This window comes from Microplitis demolitor, chromosome 3 (assembly GCF_026212275.2).
Source record: "Microplitis demolitor isolate Queensland-Clemson2020A chromosome 3, iyMicDemo2.1a, whole genome shotgun sequence".
In the NCBI taxonomy this organism is placed as follows: domain Eukaryota; kingdom Metazoa; phylum Arthropoda; class Insecta; order Hymenoptera; family Braconidae; genus Microplitis; species Microplitis demolitor.
In genome coordinates, this window is record NC_068547.1 from 18,118,092 (window position 1) to 18,139,611 (window position 21,520).

Sequence of the window (21,520 nt, forward strand, 5' to 3'; positions counted from 1 at the left end):
AATCCTCAAAAATAATTTTTAAATAAAAAAATAAATCTTAAAAATTTTTTAAACATAATTTTATGAGAGTAAATATACCAGACATGAGACATTTTACAAATTTTAAGTAAATAAATTAAAATAACGAAATTTAAAAAAATGCACGAACTCATTTTTCATTAATCTAAATACGCATTTTTTAATTTTCACTCTACAGACATTTAATTTATTTATTCAAAAATTTAAAAAATTGCTACTTGTGAGTTACATTCATACTCATAATTTTAAAAAAATAAAATCACTAACTCCCGCCATTGTCCAGTTTTAAAATACCAAAATATGATAAATATCAAGTGAAGTTTAGTTACCGAAGGTTGGCAACAAAGTTGTGACAAATATCGATCGAAAAGCGCGCGAACTGTAGACTCTCGTGCTTAAAAATTCACAAAATGGCCGCATAGCGTTGTAGTGCTCCCGAGTTCCAGCACGTGTACAGCTGTCCTCCTAATAAACTGCCAAAAAAAGTGAGTAATTTTTATTTTTTACTATTATATTATCTATTACACATATTCTCCAGTACTTGAGCTTTGGGTATATATAAGACAAATAATGAAAAGAGTCGTACAGTGAAAAATATGAGGACAAACGTCGTCATAACCATATTTGCTAATTTTTTAGCGTTACTGCACGTGTATGACACACGACACACTGTTGCTTCGACAATTTTTAGTTCAATGTCAGTTCGCGTTAAATCGATCAAACCTTAACGTAACTCATTTCAGTGGCCTTTCTAAGTTTGTCGATGATTAATCTACTCGTAATTAAAATTATTATAAGTTATCCTGTTTACTTAGTTTTATTATTTTTTTTCGCGCCATTTGAAAATAATATCCGGCATTTTTTTTATTATGATCATAACAACTTGTTTTACCTGAATATATTTTATCACGTGAGTTTTATCGATACATTATTATTATTATCTATAATAATTATCCTTCACACGAGTATTTTTTTTCTTTTATTATTTAAATTTATAAATTTTTTATGACATGACGTAATTTTATTACTTATTATTTATGAAAATTTTTTTATCACACATTTTTTTTGTGATTCTATATTTATAAAAATCTATCATTAATTTAAATCAGTGTCCATTATCAGTTAAGAGTAAAATTAAAAATTCGAATTTTTATTTTTAATAAAAAATTGCACAATAAAAAAAACATTTGAAAATTCACAAGTGTGAATGTAGCAGACATCAAACGAATTTAAAATTATAAGTAGAGTAAATGATTTTAAAAAAATACATTTATTAATTTTTAAATTTTTTAAATGCGCATTTTTAAAAATTTTATTTTATTAATTATTTACTCTATTTATTAATAATTTCAAATTTGTTCGATGTTTGCTACATTCATACTCATTAAAAATTCTTATGCATTTTGAATAGTAAAAATATATTAATTTTTTTTTTGTTTATTTAAAAAAAAAATTTGTAAGAAATTAAAAAAAAAAATTTTTTCTAATAGTGACTCATAAAATTTTAGTCAATGTTACAAAGATTTAAAAACAGCATCAATTATGATAAAATGATTCATCGAACTTGAAACGATGTCAAAATAAAAAAAATATTTATAGATTTATAATGAATAGTAAGGATAGGCTAGGTCAGGGTTGTATAATTACTAAAATAAATGAAATTCAAGGTAATTTATGTTGAAATTAATCAAATTCTTTATTTATATTATTTTAAAAAATCTAATATCATCTTCTACCAACTGGAACTCTCTTTACATTTAAATATCACAGGTACTCGTTTCTCTATCACAAGACCCTCTACTCGGTCATTTTTTTTTATTAATTTTATTTACCCAAAAAATGACGGTTTAAATTTTCAAGGATCCAATGATCGATATTTTGTGAAAAAAAATATTTTTTTTACAACAGACCGAGGCGAGGCGCATAAATTTCGGCGCTTAAATTAATAATTAACAACATTGCACTCGCTCAATTACATATTTAAAATTTAATAATAAAAAAATAATAATAGTAATAATCATAACTAATAATCAATAATTAATCAATGATAAATATAAGAATCTACTTGCGCCGAAACAGTTTAAAAAAAAATTACTTGATTAATAAAAGTATGAAATTAAACAGTACAATAAAATGTAAGAGCAAAAAAAATATTTAAACTCTTTACCAATAAGAGTAAATTAAAGCTTAACCACTTGGCATATTCATTTAAAATATAACCACACACATTAAAAGTGCCCTTGACAATTAACGAGATCAGAGTGTCTTAATCTCTCCTAAAACTAATTCTATTGAAATGATTTGCTATTTTAAGAATCGTTTCCTTGGTATTTATCTTTCTTTTTTTTTCTTCTTCTAATATATTGATACCAATAGATCGATTTGAGCAATTCGAGGTGTCTTAATTTATTTAATTAAATCTACTATACTTTAATAAATTTAAATAATCATTCAGTATCGTTGATTGAAGAATAAACAAGTATTTCTTTTTTGTTAGTCTTGATTTTCTTGCTTGATCCCAGACCATCGTGTAATTATTAGGACCTCCGTTGAATCACAGTTTAGTCGTCTATATCATCACCAATTTTATTAACAATTGTATAGACATTTTAGCTCAGCAGAAGTCTTTAAATAATTATTATATTTTCTTTGTCGTCTTCTTCTTCTTCTTCTTCTTAATTATTTTTTGTTAACAGTAGAATTTAATTCGACTGCACAGTTGGCTGCCTGCCCTGAGTAATTCGGCCAATTTTCACAGTCAATATATATATATATGTATATTTACTTATTTATATAACAACAGTGGTATGCCGTGTGAGGTCATTAATCTTAATTAAATTGATGACTTTGATAATTTTCATTACCATGGTCGCCAGACAGCTTCATTGGGTTTAACAACTTTTAGTAATCCCTGATGAGTTGGTGTTGAAATATTTGTTTCACCTTCTGCTGATCTTCCAACTGGTGATGGTTGACTGGAGGCTGGTGTCAATGGCATGGAGTATTCCGATGAATTTGATGACTCGCTGCACACTGACGGTGATGACTGTGGTGGTGGTGGTGCTGATACGTGAATAGTAAGTGGTCCGGTTTTGTCCATTGAGATAAGCTTGTGACCGAGATGTGTCATCAGCTTGGTACCCAGTGCCACGTCTACTCCGGGTGTTTCAGCAAGACAGCGGCTGACTTCGTTGGCACAGTGAGTGTAACCGGCACGGAAACGATCTGAGTCGAGTACGGGATTTGCTGACAGACGTTGTTGACGTTGTAGTTTGTGAAGATGACGTACTGTTAGTTCAAGAATATCTGCTTTCTCGAGTTTAGCAACGTTCTCTCCGTCACCAGCAAGTGCAGTGACCATCAGGTCCTTCAGCTCATCTAGACACCGATTGATACGAGCTCGTCGTTTTCGTTCAAGCATTGGTTTCATGACCTACGTAAAAAAAAATAATAATCACCATTAGTCACTGATTTTATTGATAATAATTATAGATTTTTAATTTTTCAAAGCAAATTGATTTTTGAAAAAATTAAAAAAATTTTTTTTTTTAATTTAATGAATTGATCTTTACCTTTCTGTACTGATAAGTTCTGGAGATCGGCTGTTCCTGTCCATCGACAATCATCATTTGCTCGTGCATCTGCATCTTGTTATTGTTGATAATAATTATCGATAAAAAATTAATCCTTTCAATAAGTCACTTAATGTTGAACACGTCACAGGTGATCGCGACAACAATTAATAACACAAGTGTCCAGACAATATTTTTAAAAAATCAATTCACTTATTGGTGTGTATCAAAGTGAACTAACAGCAATTACGCGTTAACACTTTTATAACGTGTGATTGATAATATTATCAAATAGTTTAATATGTATGTATGTATATATTTTGTATAAAAATATATAACCGCGTGCGGTGGTTTAAAGATTGCTTTTGAAGCGCACCGTACAAGAGTCAAAGTAGAAATGTGGAGTTGACGATGTTGCAGGCATCCTTATATACGAGAGCATGAGTGAACGATGGTAGGGATGGAATAGAGGGGAAAGATATCGGGGTTTGGTGATGGGGGACGAGCCTTCCGTGGGAACGCGCCGTGGAGCTTGGTTCCCAAGCAAGCACACCACCTGTAAGCGGCAGCTGCCAGACACGCGCCCACACCAAGCCATCGTCACCGTTTTACTGTCTTTTTCTTAAACATTACTGATACTTAAGTATCCTTGTTCTTTACTCTCTATACATACTAACTGTTGGTTAAACGCGCAATGCACTACGATAACTACAATACACTCATCTATACATATACATACATATATATATACTTGGAATAACTTTTTGTCTTTCTTCAACTTGAGTGATGTCATGGATACATCCGTCCCAGTCTATTCGCTTATTCACAACTACGTGATATAAACCCATATCTCAAAGTTGCTACTCTTCTCCTCGATTCAACTTAAGCCTTTACCGGCACGGCCTCTCAACGGGTTTTCTCTAGTAATCATTTTACTTTTTTTATACTTTTTCTCATACACTTTTGAGTCATTTTCAAACCACTGTACTTCTGCACTTGGTACTTTTTTATTATTACATATATTACCTTTTTTTATGTAAACCCGAGCATTTCACTCCATTTTATAACTTTTGATTCGTGATGTCTACTTATCGCATATCGTTCAGTACTTTTCTATAAACTTTTTTACTGCCGACTTGTGATTTGAATTGATCGTGAGGGTAATCTATTTCTTAAGCATCTGATTGATTTTTATTTCTATATATATTTTTTATTCTGTAATGAGTTAGAGGTATAATATATACTATGGATATATGTACAAGTACTGTGTTAGCCGTTGGATATCAAGTTTGTTATTTAACTTTACTTATTGAGCTTTCGTGATTACGGTTCCCCTTTGGCTCGGACTCTGGTTATATTAAGTGCGCAATGTTGAATTGCACGGGCGTTCCCTTCTTGATTGTTCAGTCACTTGTTCGTTCCTTCGTTCGTTCTCTCTCTCAGTTGCACTTTTAAATTCATTTGAACGTACGTTACGTAGGGATAAGTGACCATGCAATTCGCTCGTTGTACGATTAATCATCTCAAGACGAGCGTCGCTTAATGACTACACCAGAGGTGAAAGAGTCATATATGTAGTTTATAGTGGCCTCTTATATTAGTGGTGGTAATATAAGAAGAAACCGCACGAAGCACGATTCGTGGGTATATATATATATAAGTATATATATGTTTTTTTTTTTTTCATGTATATAGATGTAGGTTTTATCCGCTTGCGCGTGATATCAATTGTAAGTCAGTCACGCGTGGATTATCCTTGGAAATCCAATTACACCTTATTGCCAATTATTTCAATTATTTTATTAATTTTATAACAATACATTTTATTTACCTACAACAGATATTATTTGGGTCATAAAACAACGATTACATCGAACATAAAAAAATCAATTCATTCTTTTTTTAAAACTTAATTTTATCCGATAAATTTTTTAAATTTATAATGTATGTATATGTAGCTATTTCTCGTTTAACTTAATTATATACCGTGATTTTATATAATTTAAATGTAGTAAAAATAATATATGCATATATATTTATATTTATCTACATATAATTTTGTTAAATGAATATTAATAACTGAAAAAAATTTCAAAGATTTTTGTGTAATTATTTTTTACGAGTATTTTTGGCTTTTAAAATATACATACTCGCATTTAATTTTAATTAAAAGACATACACAGATGTATAAACATCGTGAGACTTGAAAAATGTATAAAAATGACAAAAAAAAAAAAAAAATTACAACTTCGTGCATAAAGTAATCTTATGTCCTGAGAAACGACTGGCAACCATTTCAGATGTTTTTTAAATGTTTCTTTTCTGTCAGTATTTAGCTTTAAAGACACACGCATATTATATATACATATACATACACATATATATACATACTATAGACTACTCTCAGCAATCGTTTTAAAACTGCCAGCTTCCCGGAGAATTACACATCCTCTTATGTCTTTTTAATTTTTATGTTTCTTTCCTTTTTCTTTTTTTTTGTAATTCCTCCCTAATATTTATTCCTTTTCGCCGCGTCGCTTTTATGATTTTTTTTATTTTTACGTTTTTTTTTAGCCATCAACTTCTTGGTCTATCTATTCTCATTTATTTCTCCTCAACACCACGGCATTTAAAAGTCGTTTGCAAATATATAATTATAGCGAAACACTACTGGTACTTCCACTCTACTCGCATCTCTCGCGTTCGCTTATCTGGATCGTCTAGTAGCTTGATTGCTACTGCATATTACTACTATCTTACCTGTGGCGTTTAATTTACGATATTAAACCGCAATTTTAATACATTATTTTTTTTTTTTTATATTCGCTTTTTTTAATTCATTATTGACTATTTTTTTACCAACATCATTTAAGATACTTATGGATGATTAAATGATGAAAAAAAATTCGTAATAAAAAATTTGCATTTATTATGCTTGATATGGTAAACTTAAATCTTTATAATATACCATAGATAATCGGTGATTATCTCTTCGTAGCTTCGTACACATTAATAATAATAATAATAATAATAATGATGATGATGTATTGATGAAGAAGAATTTCAGTTCATTAAAATGATACATCGATTGTCTAAATAATAGTCGATGCCAGTAGATACGTATGTGCGCACGTGTTGTAAAAATTTCCGCGTCAATTTACGAGCACGTGCGTAAGTTTTATTCGAAATCACTCGGGAGGATACAGAATTAGATAAAGAAAATAAAATAAATCTAACTAGAGAAATAGAGAAAGAGAGAGAGAGTGAATAATGCAAGTCGAATTTGCAAAACGAATAGAAATGAAAAGCTCTCGTGGGGCCAGTTAATGTTAGAACACGTGTACAATGAGTTTTTATAAGGGGCTCATGATATAGGACTATATATATCTAGCTGAAAAAATCACGTATTCGTTATATAGCCCTTGGTCGACAGAAAAACGAAACGCGACAGCACGCGCCGTGGGTTTTAGCACGTGGCGTGAATTACATCGAGGTACAATCAGACGGAAGGAAATAACTCAAGCCGTGTGTGTTGCTTATCAGTAGGAACACTTGGCTCAACTTGGCCTCATTCGGTATGAGAGAGAAAGATCTATATATTACATGTACATGTACATGTTATATATGTACCTAGTGTGTAGTTTAGTTTGTAGTATATATTGTACTGCCCAAGCGTGTTATGTTTTATTCATGAATAGAGTTTGATTAAAAAAATAGAAACTACGTTTCATGTCTACACTAATTTTAATATCGTGTTAGATTACGTTTTATTATTTTGTCATGTTTTTTTTTCTTTTTTTTTTTGTTTAATTTGCATTAACCTGTTTTTATTATAATTAATTATTTAAATGTCCTGAATTTTTTTATCCAAGTAAAAAAAAAAATATTTACTCAATAATTATGCACAAAAGTTTCAATACTTGATTATTCGTTTAAAAATTTACAGAGAGATGTATAAAAAAAAAAACATACAATTTTAATGACTAAAATATTTGGTAAATTACCGTATAGCGTGTTGTCGACCCGCTGACGTTCCTGCAAATTTTCTCACATACCTTTTCCGCTTGATTCCCCTCTGCGAGTGTATGTGCGTATATATGTTTTTTTTTCTTATTTTTTTTTTGTCTATTAAATACTTTCCCATGTGCCGATCTCAATTGCACACCCGGGCGCATGCTTGAGGGGCCTTATTAGTACATCAGCTGTCCCGAGAACATATGTCACACCGTAGCACGAGCCACGAAATCGTTTTGAGCCCCCCTGCATCTTCTTACGTTCTCCCTACCCCTTCAATCCATATGCATACTTACTTGTTTCGTATGTATGTATGTATATTTTATATATAGATACATAAACAGTGCTGTCATAGTTGTATAATTTAACCTCTACTCTGAAAATCCAACTCACTAGAGAAATAATACGACGCTACAAGTATCATCCCCTTTTATTATTTATTTTTTGATCATCATATAATATATATAAACCGCTAGTATTTCTCCCCTGACTCGTAATATTACTTCGCACGCGTCAATTTATCCACAAGAGTTTATACTGAAATAATAATGCGGGGCTCGAGTAGACTAGACTAGCTGTATAACAGACAATACTATATAGTTGACACGCTATATAGACCGGGTGTTGAGGGGAAAACACCGTGGGTTTAATCCACAAACCCTAAAAAGACAAATGACATTTACAAATGGAATTATAGTTGATTGCAAGTGAAACAGGACCACGTGTTTTACTTCCCATGAGAACTGATTGAAAAGTACCGGATATCCAGGTTATATATACTGTTGTTCCGCCCTCGTATATAATTATATTCTTCATCGTCTTATATTATATATTATTAATTATTATTATCGGTTCTTCTTTATATATATATATATATATATATATATATATATATATATATATATATATATATAATTCACGAATAAAAATAGTGGTGATACAGCTATTAAATAAATTTAAGCGTTTTCTTTTGAACAATACAATGTACAATGAACTCTCAGCTGTTGTTTTATATATTTATGTATATATATATGTGTGTGTCTAATATGCAATTCAAGTTGCCTGGCGACATTTACTAAAGGACAAGGGTCATATGATTTACGTATTTATTTTTTATTTAAACTTTATTTATTACATTTAACTGATGTTTGAATCAGTGATGTATTTATTGATAATTTTTTATCATAAATAATATATGTATATAATAAATAGCTTAAATATTTAAAACGTGTTACAAATGAATGCAAATTATATTTACGATAGTGTTATAATATATAACATTATAGTAACTTCTGCAGCGTGATGTGAATGAATGAAATGCTGATTACTCGATTCTTCAGTATATCGTGTGACTTTAACCAATTGAGTATAAATAGAGACTAGAGAGTAAAAGAGTAAAGTATGGGTAATAGATATCACTCTTTTGCTAATGTAATGTAACAGACGCCAGAGATTCAAATGACCTGGCACAATGTACTCGCTGTGTTAATAGTTTCTATACATATATACATACATATATACATATAGATGTATGTTGAGAATTATCTGTATAAAAGATATATGTATATATGTATGTATACACAAAATGTAAGAGAAGTCGAGTTTTTCTCACGGAGTCGAGTTCATCTGACGTAAGTGCAAAATGAGCTGAGAAACGAGAGACAACTGTTAACATATGAATACATATTCTCTCTTTATTATTTCGTTTTATATTATTGGCAATCCGCTGTCTTGGTATTTATTTTTCGAAAATAATTTAAGAAGGGTCTTAAATTTTTTCTCTATCACACTCAAGTCAACGATACTATTTTTGTTGCACTTACGCAGTAAATCTAAACTTTTCTCTTAATAAGAAATTTTCAGATATTTTCGAAAACAAAATCTTTAAATACAAACTACAGACTGCACATAGATGCACTTTCCTCTAATTTAGCGAAGTGCAATTTAATTTTTTAATAATATCCGTTTGTTTAAGAGAAAAACTCGGCCAAAGTTTCTATTTACTGCGCAAGTGCAACAAATATAGAACCGTTCATCGTCTCGAGTCTGATAGAGAAAAAAGTGCAAACCCCTTTTAAATAAATGAAAATTTTTGAAAAATGATAACGTAGATTGCTAGATTGCAGACTAATATATCGAACCTCGGTCTTAATTTTGCGTTTAGAGTTTTTGTTTGAGAAAAAAAGCTTAGACTAAAATTACCATTAACCCTCAAGTATATATTGTTGTTACTGTTAGGTATATATATTTGTATATCTAGATATTATTATCATTATATAGAGAAACTCTCACTTATGTGCTGTTTAGATTGAATGCGGCTTTTAATCGTACGGCGCCTCGTTCTCGGCACGCGCTTATATACCGATCCTATCGACTTATATTCTTCTATATGCATACTCGATGTGTGTATGGTTCAACATATATATTGATATATACATACACACATATGTATACTATTTATACGACTCTCGCAAATAATTCTCAACAATAGATCAATGGATAAAGTCAGTGGAGTAATGAATTAACTTTTACTCTCCTCTTTACTTTGCTGCATAATATTTATTCCTCCAGTATCAACTTATAAATTATTTAATTTATAAATTAATCAATCTTTTGTGGAAAACAAAAAAGTTTTTTATTTTATAAACTTGATACATTTATCAAAATCGTTTGAATAAGCAACAATTTATATACCATAAGTATAACAAAACACGCAAGTGTTAGCATTTTAAATAATTCATTGTGTTCAAATATGTATTAAAGTACAACAGACGATATTCTACGAACGCGGTGTAAACCAACTGACTGTTCTTTTTTATCGATTACAATTTTTATTTATTTATTTACTTTTTTTTTTTTTCTCTTGGAAATACGTTGAAATCCATTGGCATGAGGATAAGAAAAATAGCAACGACAAGCTGGCCTTCGATTAGCACGTGCGCGTACTCGGGACTATATTACATATTACAGTACACATGGTCGAGCCTAAAGAATTAGTATATAACAAATATAGCAGTACGCGAGTTGAGTTAAGAGTATGTGCTAAAGTATATAATATATATGTATAGTTTAAAAACTTGTCTAGTATATTTCTGTATATATATATTTATAATATTGTTATTTTTTCCCTTACTCACTCACTCATTTTAATATTATCGTATACAATAAGTCACGTGTGGTGACACTTGTTTCGATAAAGTCTTATATATATATATATTTATATAACAGAAGTTGTGTATAACAGCGACAACAACCGATTTCATATTTAAATTAATTGCTCTTTCGACACGTGCTCAAGTACTGAGCAACTTTACACGTGTACTGTCAAGATCATTTTTAGATTTTTATTAAGACAGATATATTTTTATTTTATTAAATTAAATTCGTCCATCAATAAAAGTCTCGATGACTTTTTTTTCCTTGGCATGGTTATTAATTTTATAAATATATAAAAATAATCCATTAACCGTAGGGTAAATATTTTTATCTTAACAACAAAGTAATTGCCAATCCATAAAGATAAATTGTAAAAAAAGTAATAATTATAATAATAATAACAATTTTATGACATCCGATAAAACATTGATCTTAATAATTCTCCCTTATACTTTATCGCAATAAGACGTTTGCTATACTTTCGAGAGCATTACCGAGGATATAATCTCCATTTACTTTCAAAGTATATATATTTATATATGTATCTATAGGGTAAAAGAGGATCGAATGCAAATGACGTTATGCGTATGCCCAGAAGACGATGATCGTTTACTCGTTAAACCTCTGGAAGCAATTGCCCACGCGAGAACCCATTATATTGGCTCATTATCGTCGTCAATCTTTTATTATATTTTATTTTTTATCCCTGTTCCCTGTCTCGACGCCTAATCGGGGCCTCATCCATTTACACACACATTCATATATATACATATAAAGATAAATATATATATATATATATATATATATATATATATATATATATATATATATATATATATATATATATACACCAACACACATATCAGTTGAGCTTAAGTCTCGTTCCACATTTTTGTTGCTGATCACGTCAACCGTATCTGCTCATCGTCTTGCTCTTGGTATTGGTCGCGGTTCTCGTTGTCGCCGACCCACATCGAAAACAACTAGCGTAGCATCATTATTGACCGGTTCCATATAAACTTGGATCTCGTAAATTGGCAGTCTAGTGTTGTAAAAGAGTAAGATAACATGTTTAGTGACGCAAAAAGAATAACTTAAATGGAAAATAAAAAAGTAAGAGAAGAAGAGAATGACAAAAAAAATAAAAAAAATTGATGGCGTCTTAGATTTCTTTTCTTTTGGACGACGACCAAGAACTGGTGGGCGGACGAGTAAAACCGAAACCCTTGAGGGGGATTTTAGGGTGAGACAGCTAACAACAGGCTGCCCCTGCTTCTACTGCTGCTGCTGGTCGTCCGGGCTTCGCACGTGCTCGATTTTCCCACGAGTTGGCCGCAGCCGGCAGTCTTAAAGCTCTTGGAACTTCTTTTTGGTTTTTTATGTGTGCATATGTGAGTGTGTGTATACGTGTATTGTATACTTCGCCAGGGGAGCAAAAATTAAAAGAAGTAAAAGAGATTAAGGGAGAGAAAGAGAGGTAGATGGATGAAGTAAAGAAATAAGCCCATGCCACGGGCCCCATTGTGTCGAGCACGAGCGCCGAAATGCTGATGCTCACCCATGCCCAGGGAGGTCCTCTCTCAATTGAAAGATAAAACAAGGCCCGAAAATGCACACAACTGTAGTTAAATGCTACTGCTACTGCTTCTTTTGCTGGTTCTGCTGTTGGACCCCCTCGATATATATCCGATACATCTTTACTCGCATTCGTATACAAATTATTCTACAATCAATCGGCTTTATTTAGCTTACAGTATTATCATCAATTTGTCTTGCCAGCTTGAAATTTTAATTAACTTCATTTTAATACACCATAAAAAATTGGAAGTGAATTTCAGATTTTATTTAAATCCGAATTCACTTTCTCACTCGGAGTTTCAGAGTTTTTAAAAAAAATCACTCCGAATCCAAAGTGAATAGAGAGTTTGTCTTTTTAACGGAGTGATTTCGGAGTGGTCTAGATTTGATTTAAATCCGATTCGGAGTGTTAAATTAAAATGAACTCCCCTTCGTAGTAAATTTCACTTTGAATTTAATCCGCGTTTACTCCACAAATTTTTTACAGTATACACTGTGAAAAATTCCCATTAAATTTTACTATGGGTGCATTGTAACACTGGACCATAAGAAAACTAGTACAAAATTTACAAGTGTCCCATAGTAAACGTATGCGCAGACTACACGATTGGAACCTTTGCGCATACTTTTTGCTATGGGACACTTGTAAATTTTGTACCAGCTTTCTTATATTCCGGTATTACAATGCACCCATAGTAAAATTTGTTGGAAATTTTTCATAGTGTAGATTTTGTAAATTTTTAAAACGATCTTTGAAAAACCATTACATCCGTCAGGATTTTCTTCAGCATTAGCATAGTATGACGTATTTTAGAGTAAAGTTTAATATTTAAACTGAAATAAAGGAGTCATTGATTTTGTTTACGAGTGGTGAAGTCATCGTCGTTGTCGGCATCACGCACACTCTTGGACATAATATTATATTGAATTCTGTGATGTATAAGTCATACACTATTCATCGCGGGGGAAAGACCACCTATATGCCACACATCACATGAGAAAAAGAAGAATAAGAATAAAAATAAGAAGAAGGCAGGTATACATGCGATTAAATTCCACAGCCACTGACTCACGCGGATTCTCCGAAAGTCTGGACCCTTGTACCCTCAACTCACAACATAATATCAAACTAAAAAAATAAGAAATTATAAATGAAAGAGAGAGTTTCTTAAAAGCGTACTCGTCATAGTGTGACTCTTCTTAGTATAGCATACATCGTCTCCTAAGCTCCTTTATTACGTACCTTGCATCCATAATCTTTTATCCTCAAAATATTTATCACGTTCCAAGTCTCGTGTTCCTGCCTACAAAATTTTAATTCCTTCTTTTTTTTACTTTTTATATTCTTTACTTTTTTGTTGTTCTTTGGATTTTTTTCATTTAACATTTGCTGTATTCAGTAAGCCGATGGCCATTAATATAATGGTGTATTGAAGGTTTTACCACAATCACTAAAAAGTATGACAACGATATCAAGGGAGACAATATAAAATAAATACAAGGACGAAAGAATAATGAGATATAGAAAAGTCAGTCAGAAGACATCAGATAGCAGCGTACTACCGACATTATTTTTACCTGTTGTTATGTACAGCCAAATGCATTTAAAAGTCTGCAAACTCGATTCGCTTGGACGAGTTTGTAAACCGTACACGGCAAAGTAGTGCCGTTAAAATAATTGTGCAGAATATATTAAATCAAGACGAAAAAATATTAAAAAGAAGAAAAAAGTGTAGACTTGACTCAAGAATACATACATATATATACTGGTATTATATATTAGGTATGCTTTATTCTTTCATCCTCAACATTTTAGTACTGTAGGCCAGACAAGGGTAAATATATTCAAGTCATCATTATCTTCGAATGTGACCTTGACTCTTTTTGTATTTAATGACAAGTAAACATGATGACATCATTTTTTTATTTCAAAAATTATTTTTCACATCTATATTAATAACTCAAGTTTTATCCTCTGTTCTCAACTACATACCATATCATTTTGTCCGAAAAAAAAATTCACAGTTGGTTATTCGGTTATAATTTCCTTAGTAAATTTGTCTTGGGTTATGTAATACGAAAAACTTGATTACTACCACGAAGTGAGTATAGGTCTGATCGTAAATTGAGGAATTCGCAGTATATAGGGGTCTACTCATGGTGAGTTGACCAGAGAAGGCGGAGTTGTAGAGTCCCAACTAAATTTTAAATGTTACTTTTTTTCCTTGTATTCTATTCTACTTTATTATTATTATTATTATTATTTTCTTAAATGAACGCACGAGAAGTGCTGTAAACGTACATGTATAATAAATATATAGGTATGTGTATATATGCTGGGAAAGAAATTATGCCTTCTACGAAAGATGCGTAATCGGGAATAATTAATCCCGGATGTTTCGTGTGTGTCATACATATACATTAATATATATCTCGTGAACTCGTGGTTGATGATGATAATTATGATGACGCGAGACCAATTTAAAGTTAGACATAGATTGGCTATTTTGGCTAGTGCTGCGTTGATTGGCAATCGTCCAACCGTTGATTATACCTACTTCTTAATACTCACATCATTATACTGTATTCTTATACTGAAACAGTAACGACAACTACTACCTGAATCAAAAAATTTAATTTATATATATATATATATATATATATATATATATATATATATATATATATATATATATATCCAGGGGCCTTTAATTAAAAAATAGATTGCAGGGGGCATTAGAACGAAGCCAGGATTTTAATTCATGTATTACACAGAAAAAAAAGTTACCTAGAGTCAAGAAAATAATTTTAGAAGACAAACGTTTTCTGGAACTGAGTCAATATTTTCTTGAGCCGAGAATATGTCTTGGTCATTAGATGGTATTTCTTACGTTATCCCGGAAAATTTAAGTTTTCAAAAAAATTTATTGAATCAAAAACATTTACCTTCAGCCGAGAATTTTTTTTTGTGTATACATATTTCAATCTTCGGTTGGGGTCGTTATAAATTATATTATTAATCCAAATAATCATAATTATATATGTATAGATTATATAACATATTGATCAGAAATCCACGTGGATGTTTCATACTGGCGCCTGTCATTGGCCATGTGACTCAGTCATATTGCGACAATTTTCATGAAACATTCTCTTTTTTAATTTATATATACAGAAGTAGTGTGTAATAAAGTGGCAAAAAACATGGACAATTATTCCATACTTGTGATTATCTCTTTTAATCGAACCGGAAACTCTCGTTAAAGAGTATCAGTTAATTGGTTTGATCGTTTCACGTTCCAAGACTTATGCATGATGTGTATCCCATACATCAGCATCAGCATCAGAAGTAACAGCAGCAGCAGCTACTCACATCGGTGAGAAAAAAATAACAATAATAATATATAACTACAAGTGTGATGTATATATATACATACTTGTGTGTAGTTAAAATTTATGTGGATAAATACAAAGATAGTATTTATCTGTATACGAACGGGTATAGAAGGTGTGTACAATGTTATATCCTTCTTGATACGAACACGTGAATGGCTCACGGCCGGTTCGTGCCTCTACTCTCGATGCCTCGCCCGAGTATACCGGGATCTCTAACTACCACCTGCCTCATTTTCCCACGAGCCTCGCGCGATCCACTCGAATACCGATGAGATAGACAAGGACGTGTACTTACTCTGCACGTGCAAGCGGGAACCAACAAAGAAAGAATATATATATATATATATATATATATATATATATATATACATGCATACATATAGAGTTGTGTGATATGGTGGTAGTAGTGTATAGTAATTACATAGAGGAATATAATACACAACCATAAAATGATGACAAATGAAAAGAGAAAAAGGTAGCTTAGTAGGTGAGACAGCAGAAACAGTCAAAAGAGTAAATGAGACAGTGGTATATTATATAGAGTTTAGTTGGTTTTAAATATTAGAGATTGAATGAGATGGCTGTATAGTGGCGTGATGGGATGTAAAACAAAGTAAATGTATATATTATATATAATGCTCGAGATTCTGAGGAAGATGAAGGATTGTGAAGGATTTAAGTAAGACGGAGAATAATATTGGCAGTGCAGGTAGAGAACACGCGCGGGCACGAGGTGGGTGAGTCAGACACGCGGGAATATTGAAAGGTGATCGTTTCTGCGATTCTCTAGTTGATATGTATATGTATATATACAAGCTATATTATGTTATGTTATGTTATGTTATGTTATGTTATGTATGAAGGTATTGGGTTGTATTGTATATTATATTGGATTGGAATTCGGTATGGAGAATTTTTGCGTCGATTGCCGATGGCTAAATAAAGGGGCAAGTGAACAAGTCGAGAAGATTCGCCTGAGGATTTTCAATCGACTTGTTTCTCGATACTACAACTCCTTAGCTACAGCTGTTCTTCCTGTTTGCCAATCGTTTTGCCTTATTCACTACTTTATGTACTATCTTTCTCTCGTTCTGAGAGTGATTATGTTCTCGCTGATGGGTTATTATCTTTTTTAGTTATTTTTATTTTGAATTTTTTAGACATCGCCCGTCATTACCAAATACCACCAGAGCAATCAAGGTATCCGGCTGATGATCAATTTTTGCCGGTCAATCTAGTCAAAATTATCATCATCGACAAAAAAATAAATAAATAATAATACAAGTGCCTACTGATGAGTCCTTGTCTGTCTTTATTTCGTCAATTTTTTCAAAAAATTTTTAATTACTTTATTAACTGGTACTTGAAGTCTTTTTTTAAAACGTATGTCAGTAATACATAGTTGAGTTAAAGTAACTGTTAGAGAAAAAATTGTAAGCTATTTAAATAAGTTTTGCAGGTAAAAAAAAACACGTTTTTTGGATTAGGACATACTGAAAATATTTGATCTTTAAGAGATTCTGTGCATCATCACAAACATTATTATCTTTTTAAAAGTACTCGAGTTAATACCAGAACTCTCTCACATCGATATAATTCCTTTTGAGAGAATTTAGAGAGCGTTATTTCTTCTCGTAGCTCTCTATTCATTGGTCGTCTCGTAAGGAGTAGTGACTAATACGTCTTTACAAGATGTGCAGCATGATCTGGCCATTCATGGATTAGAAATCGGATTTGTAGGATCAACAGTGTTTTTCAGCTAATTCGTATTTAATCACCTGATTGTCCTAATTTCAACTATAAATAATTCTCAGGCCACTGAACTTATTATCCATATATATATATATATATATATATATATATATATATATATATATATATATAAAGCTAGTATGTGTGCTAAATGCTACTTATGTATCTATATTCTCAGCACGCATTAACAAATAATCGCATCATTGTTTAAAAAAAGTTACCAACTTTAACCCACGTGTTATCGGTCCCTTTCATAACCGGTTTCGCGGGGGCGACTTACAAAGAGTCTTTTCATTGGCTCGTTAGCACGCTTCCGGAACTTCTTTTTTCTTCCCAGTTATGGTGTTGTCATACACACCACCAATATATATATATATGTATATGACTAACTTATCGATGTTGATTGCTCTGTCATGACTCGTTTCTTCTTTTTTTATTCCTCCACTTCTCATACGTCCGTATATTTATATTTATATGTACATATACTTGTATATATTTTCTTACTTCCTTATTAATACTGCCTACCAACTACTGGTGTAAATAACCTGTAGGTATTTCAATTAAGCCTTCTTACTGACACACTTATTTTTTGCCAATTGATTCTTGGAATATATTTGGGAAATTCCTCATTGAAAAATGTATGCAACTCAGTATATTAAATAATATTACTACACACATATATGTAGCGAAGAACATGATGAAGAATGAAATGTTGAAACAAATGTTGATCACGGTTATTTACGAGTCTGAGCAGTAAAGGATGTTAAAGTTATGTTGTTACAACCGACACATTTGGACTCGTTTATTTTCATATATTCTTGTCACTGCCTCATTTTCTTCAGACTCTTCAGATAAGTTATGTTAGGTAGCTCTGGGTAGTAACTTACTGATGTTTTGGGCACAGATTTTTATTATTTATCATTCTTAAGAGAAATTAGACGACAGCCAGTGATTTTTTTTCAAATGTGTGGGATATCAGTGTAGGGTATAGGGGCAAAATAGTCTCTTAAATTCAAAGATATCTAGTGTAAGGCAGTAGTCTAGATGATGACCTCACACAATAACGTAACAGAAGCATGCGGGTGTTCTAGTTTCTTATTATCGCATCCGTTTTAGAAAACGTTCCCACACTCTTATGGTATCTCAAAACCCTCTATTCAAGTACCCTAAAATTTACCCCTATTGCTAACGACTACTTTTCACATTTTTTTTTACTTTTTCTTTCACAGTAGTCTACTTATACACTGTGCACATGTATGTTTCTTAAGATCTTGCTTTTTCATGCACTCTACTCAATCTCTCTATTGAAATAAAACTCAAACCCAAAAGCTCTGGCCTTTTTTGAACAGCTTCTTCTGTTGAAGCGTGCAATGCACGAGCTCAAAAAAATTCCACTAATTCTTTCGCTCGTTTTTTTTTCTTTTATTATTATTTTCCTTCCTTATAACTTCTTTTATTTTCTTTGAATAGGTCATTCATTTCCGGGTGTGTTCACAACTTGACCCTTATACGACGCCAGCAAATATCCGATTGTATCGAAATGAAATTTTAACTCAAATACTTTAGCTTGACCCTTTTTTCCGTTGGTCCTTTTTATATATACATACTAAATAAAAGATTATTATTCTTTATAACCAACGGCAAAGATGAGAAGAGAATAGTGTGTATATATTTCTGCTGTCGATGATGATTTGTCGAGAATTTTCCATTAAATTATTTGCAGCACGCACACCGGCTGATGGCTCGACAACAGGGCGAGTGCAAGGATGAATAAATAATTTATTATTTGAGGTTCTTTGATCACTATAACTGAGGGTTTAAAACTCGTGGGAAAATATTTTCTGCACATGTGTTTATCTTGTTTTTTTTTACTTGTTTGTGAATAGACCACCAGGTAAAGCAGGTGAAGTTATGTACCTGCTACATTGGTAGAATCACTCGTGACCTTCACGTGTTAATAATGCTGCTAGTGTTTGTTTATGATGCATCAATTTTCCTTATCTCTGTTTGGTGGAAAGAATGTTTCTTTATTTTTTTTTATATGTAAAACAATGTGTGTATAAATTTATACATGCAAATATTAAGTCCGTACGTAAAATCTTCTTCGTAACACCGGTGCACAAAGAGGGTTAATTGAATGCAGAGTGTAAAAGTTTATATAGATATATATTTTGATGCATGTGGCGTATCCGGACACATGCGTTAAAAGTATTAATATCATGTAATGAATAATTAATTAATTGATATATATTCAAGCGGGTATCAGACAAACAGCCTACTGTATTCACAATATCGCGTGACAATAATGCCATACATAATATCTTTGAATTATAGATTTTATTTTTTTATATAAACCTTAATATTAATAATAATTAGACGAATATTTTCAATTTATTATTCATTAAATATTATTTTGATTTATGTTTATTAGCACTTTTATTTTTCGATTATTTTGAATCTGTAATTAATTTATTCCTGTAAATTTATTATTAATCAATTTTTTTTTTTCTGTAATTTTTTTTTTTTTTTAATTAAAAAAATTTGAGTACCTCAATAAATCTTGAAACAAAGATAAATCATATTGAAATGCTAATATAAAATAAATATTCCGATTTTTTTTTACTCGAATAAAAACTAAACAGTTAAGATTTATTTGATTAATTAGCTTAGAAATAAAACTATTATTATTATTTTAAGGTAGACCGATGACTTACTTGATTAAATTTGACTCGTCTTCTTTTAATATCAATTTGTTGACCAATTTAATAATTTATGTATTTTTTAATCGTTTTTAGCGGTAAAATTTCTTTTACCGTTAAATTCAAAGTACAAAATTTTGATAAATACGCCGATGCGGACTCTATTTTTCAAGTATCTCTACAAATACTTTAGTGAAGATTTAAAAAAAAAAAGTTTTTCTACTCGTTTATTTGATTCAAGCATAATTTTTAAATTAATTATAAGGTTTTAATCAGTAAAAAATTTTGGAACTTTAGCATAGTGATTTTGAATTTTCGTCCTTGCGTACTTTACTCAAAATTAAAAATTTGGCATAATATACATTTTTTTTTAAACTAAATTTAACGGCTTTTAGAAAAAAAAAGTTTAATCCAAAATAACTGTATTCTGAATTTTGAATTTCCATAAATTTTTTTGAAAGATCAATACACTTGACTCGTTCTTTAGTCATCAAATCTTCTCAGTTATCATTTTTATATCGATAATTTGAAGTTAGCGGACAATTAAAAAAAAGAAAACTAAAAATATGCACATTTAAAAAATAAAAGAAGCTATAGGTGCAATTTTTTAAAATACTTTTTTTTTTAATTCATCGTTTTTAAAAAAATTCAAAAACTATTAGACATCGTCTAACTTCAGAATCATTCATATCAATATCATTGAAATATTTATCCGCTTAAAAAATAAATTTTTTTTCCATAAATTTATTAATTAATTTTATTAGCCATAAATTAATTTAGTTAACTAATATAACTATTTATATATTAATCAATAAATTATCTAAAATAAATAGTGATAGGCATATAAATAAAAGTAAAAGGTCATAAAGAGGGAAAAAAATAAAATTGTCATTTTTACTCCCTGGGGGTAACTCGTGCACCGCACGCGGCGAGCACACGTATCCAGGGGTGAGCTCGTTACTCCGTCAAGTAGTAGCTGTAAGTAAAAGTCGAACCCGTTTGGCCTCTTATTTTTTTTATTACCCTGTTGTGTTGTCGATTGTTCTTTTATATTGTTGTGTAATAACGACGTCATTGATGTGAATGAAACGAAAGATAAAATAAGCATGAGGTGGAGGAAGAGGAGGATAAGGATACAGAGCATACAAGTACAGAGAATGTAGTTCTACTAGCACACTTATACACATGGACGCAAAAGGAAGATATCGCGGAGAGCTGGTCGATGCACGCTTATACGCGCGCGAAGATATCGGCAGCTGGCACGGAGCCGTGAGAGACTTGGGCAGATGGTCCCGAATAGTAGCTGGTGTATAGTAGGTCCGGACATATCGTATA

The 21,520-nt window shown here is 31.2% G+C and overlaps 2 protein-coding genes across 5 annotated transcripts in view; one reads left to right on the forward strand and one right to left on the reverse strand.

Moving 5' to 3' along the window:
- Positions 1 to 436: 436 nt before the first annotated feature.
- The window catches only part of LOC103572983 (tubulin monoglutamylase TTLL4), a 127,259-nt gene continuing 106,175 nt past the window's right edge, over positions 437 to 21,520 (forward strand). For 3 of the 4 annotated variants that reach the window (XM_053737819.1, XM_053737817.1, XM_053737818.1), the window contains exon 1: positions 437 to 503. The gene's annotated coding sequence lies outside the window, so the exon portion shown is untranslated. Of the gene's footprint in view, positions 504 to 621; positions 929 to 21,520 lie in introns of those variants that run through there. The other variant, XM_053737820.1, reaches the window with a different exon arrangement.
- Positions 1,696 to 4,093, reverse strand: LOC103572967 (enhancer of split m7 protein). Its single transcript, XM_008551803.3, has 2 exons — positions 3,591 to 4,093; positions 1,696 to 3,451 (listed from the first exon to the last, which is right to left on the reverse strand). Exons 1-2 carry the CDS (start codon positions 3,663 to 3,665, stop codon positions 2,879 to 2,881), a joined length of 648 nt encoding a protein of 215 aa, XP_008550025.1. The 5' UTR covers positions 3,666 to 4,093; the 3' UTR covers positions 1,696 to 2,878.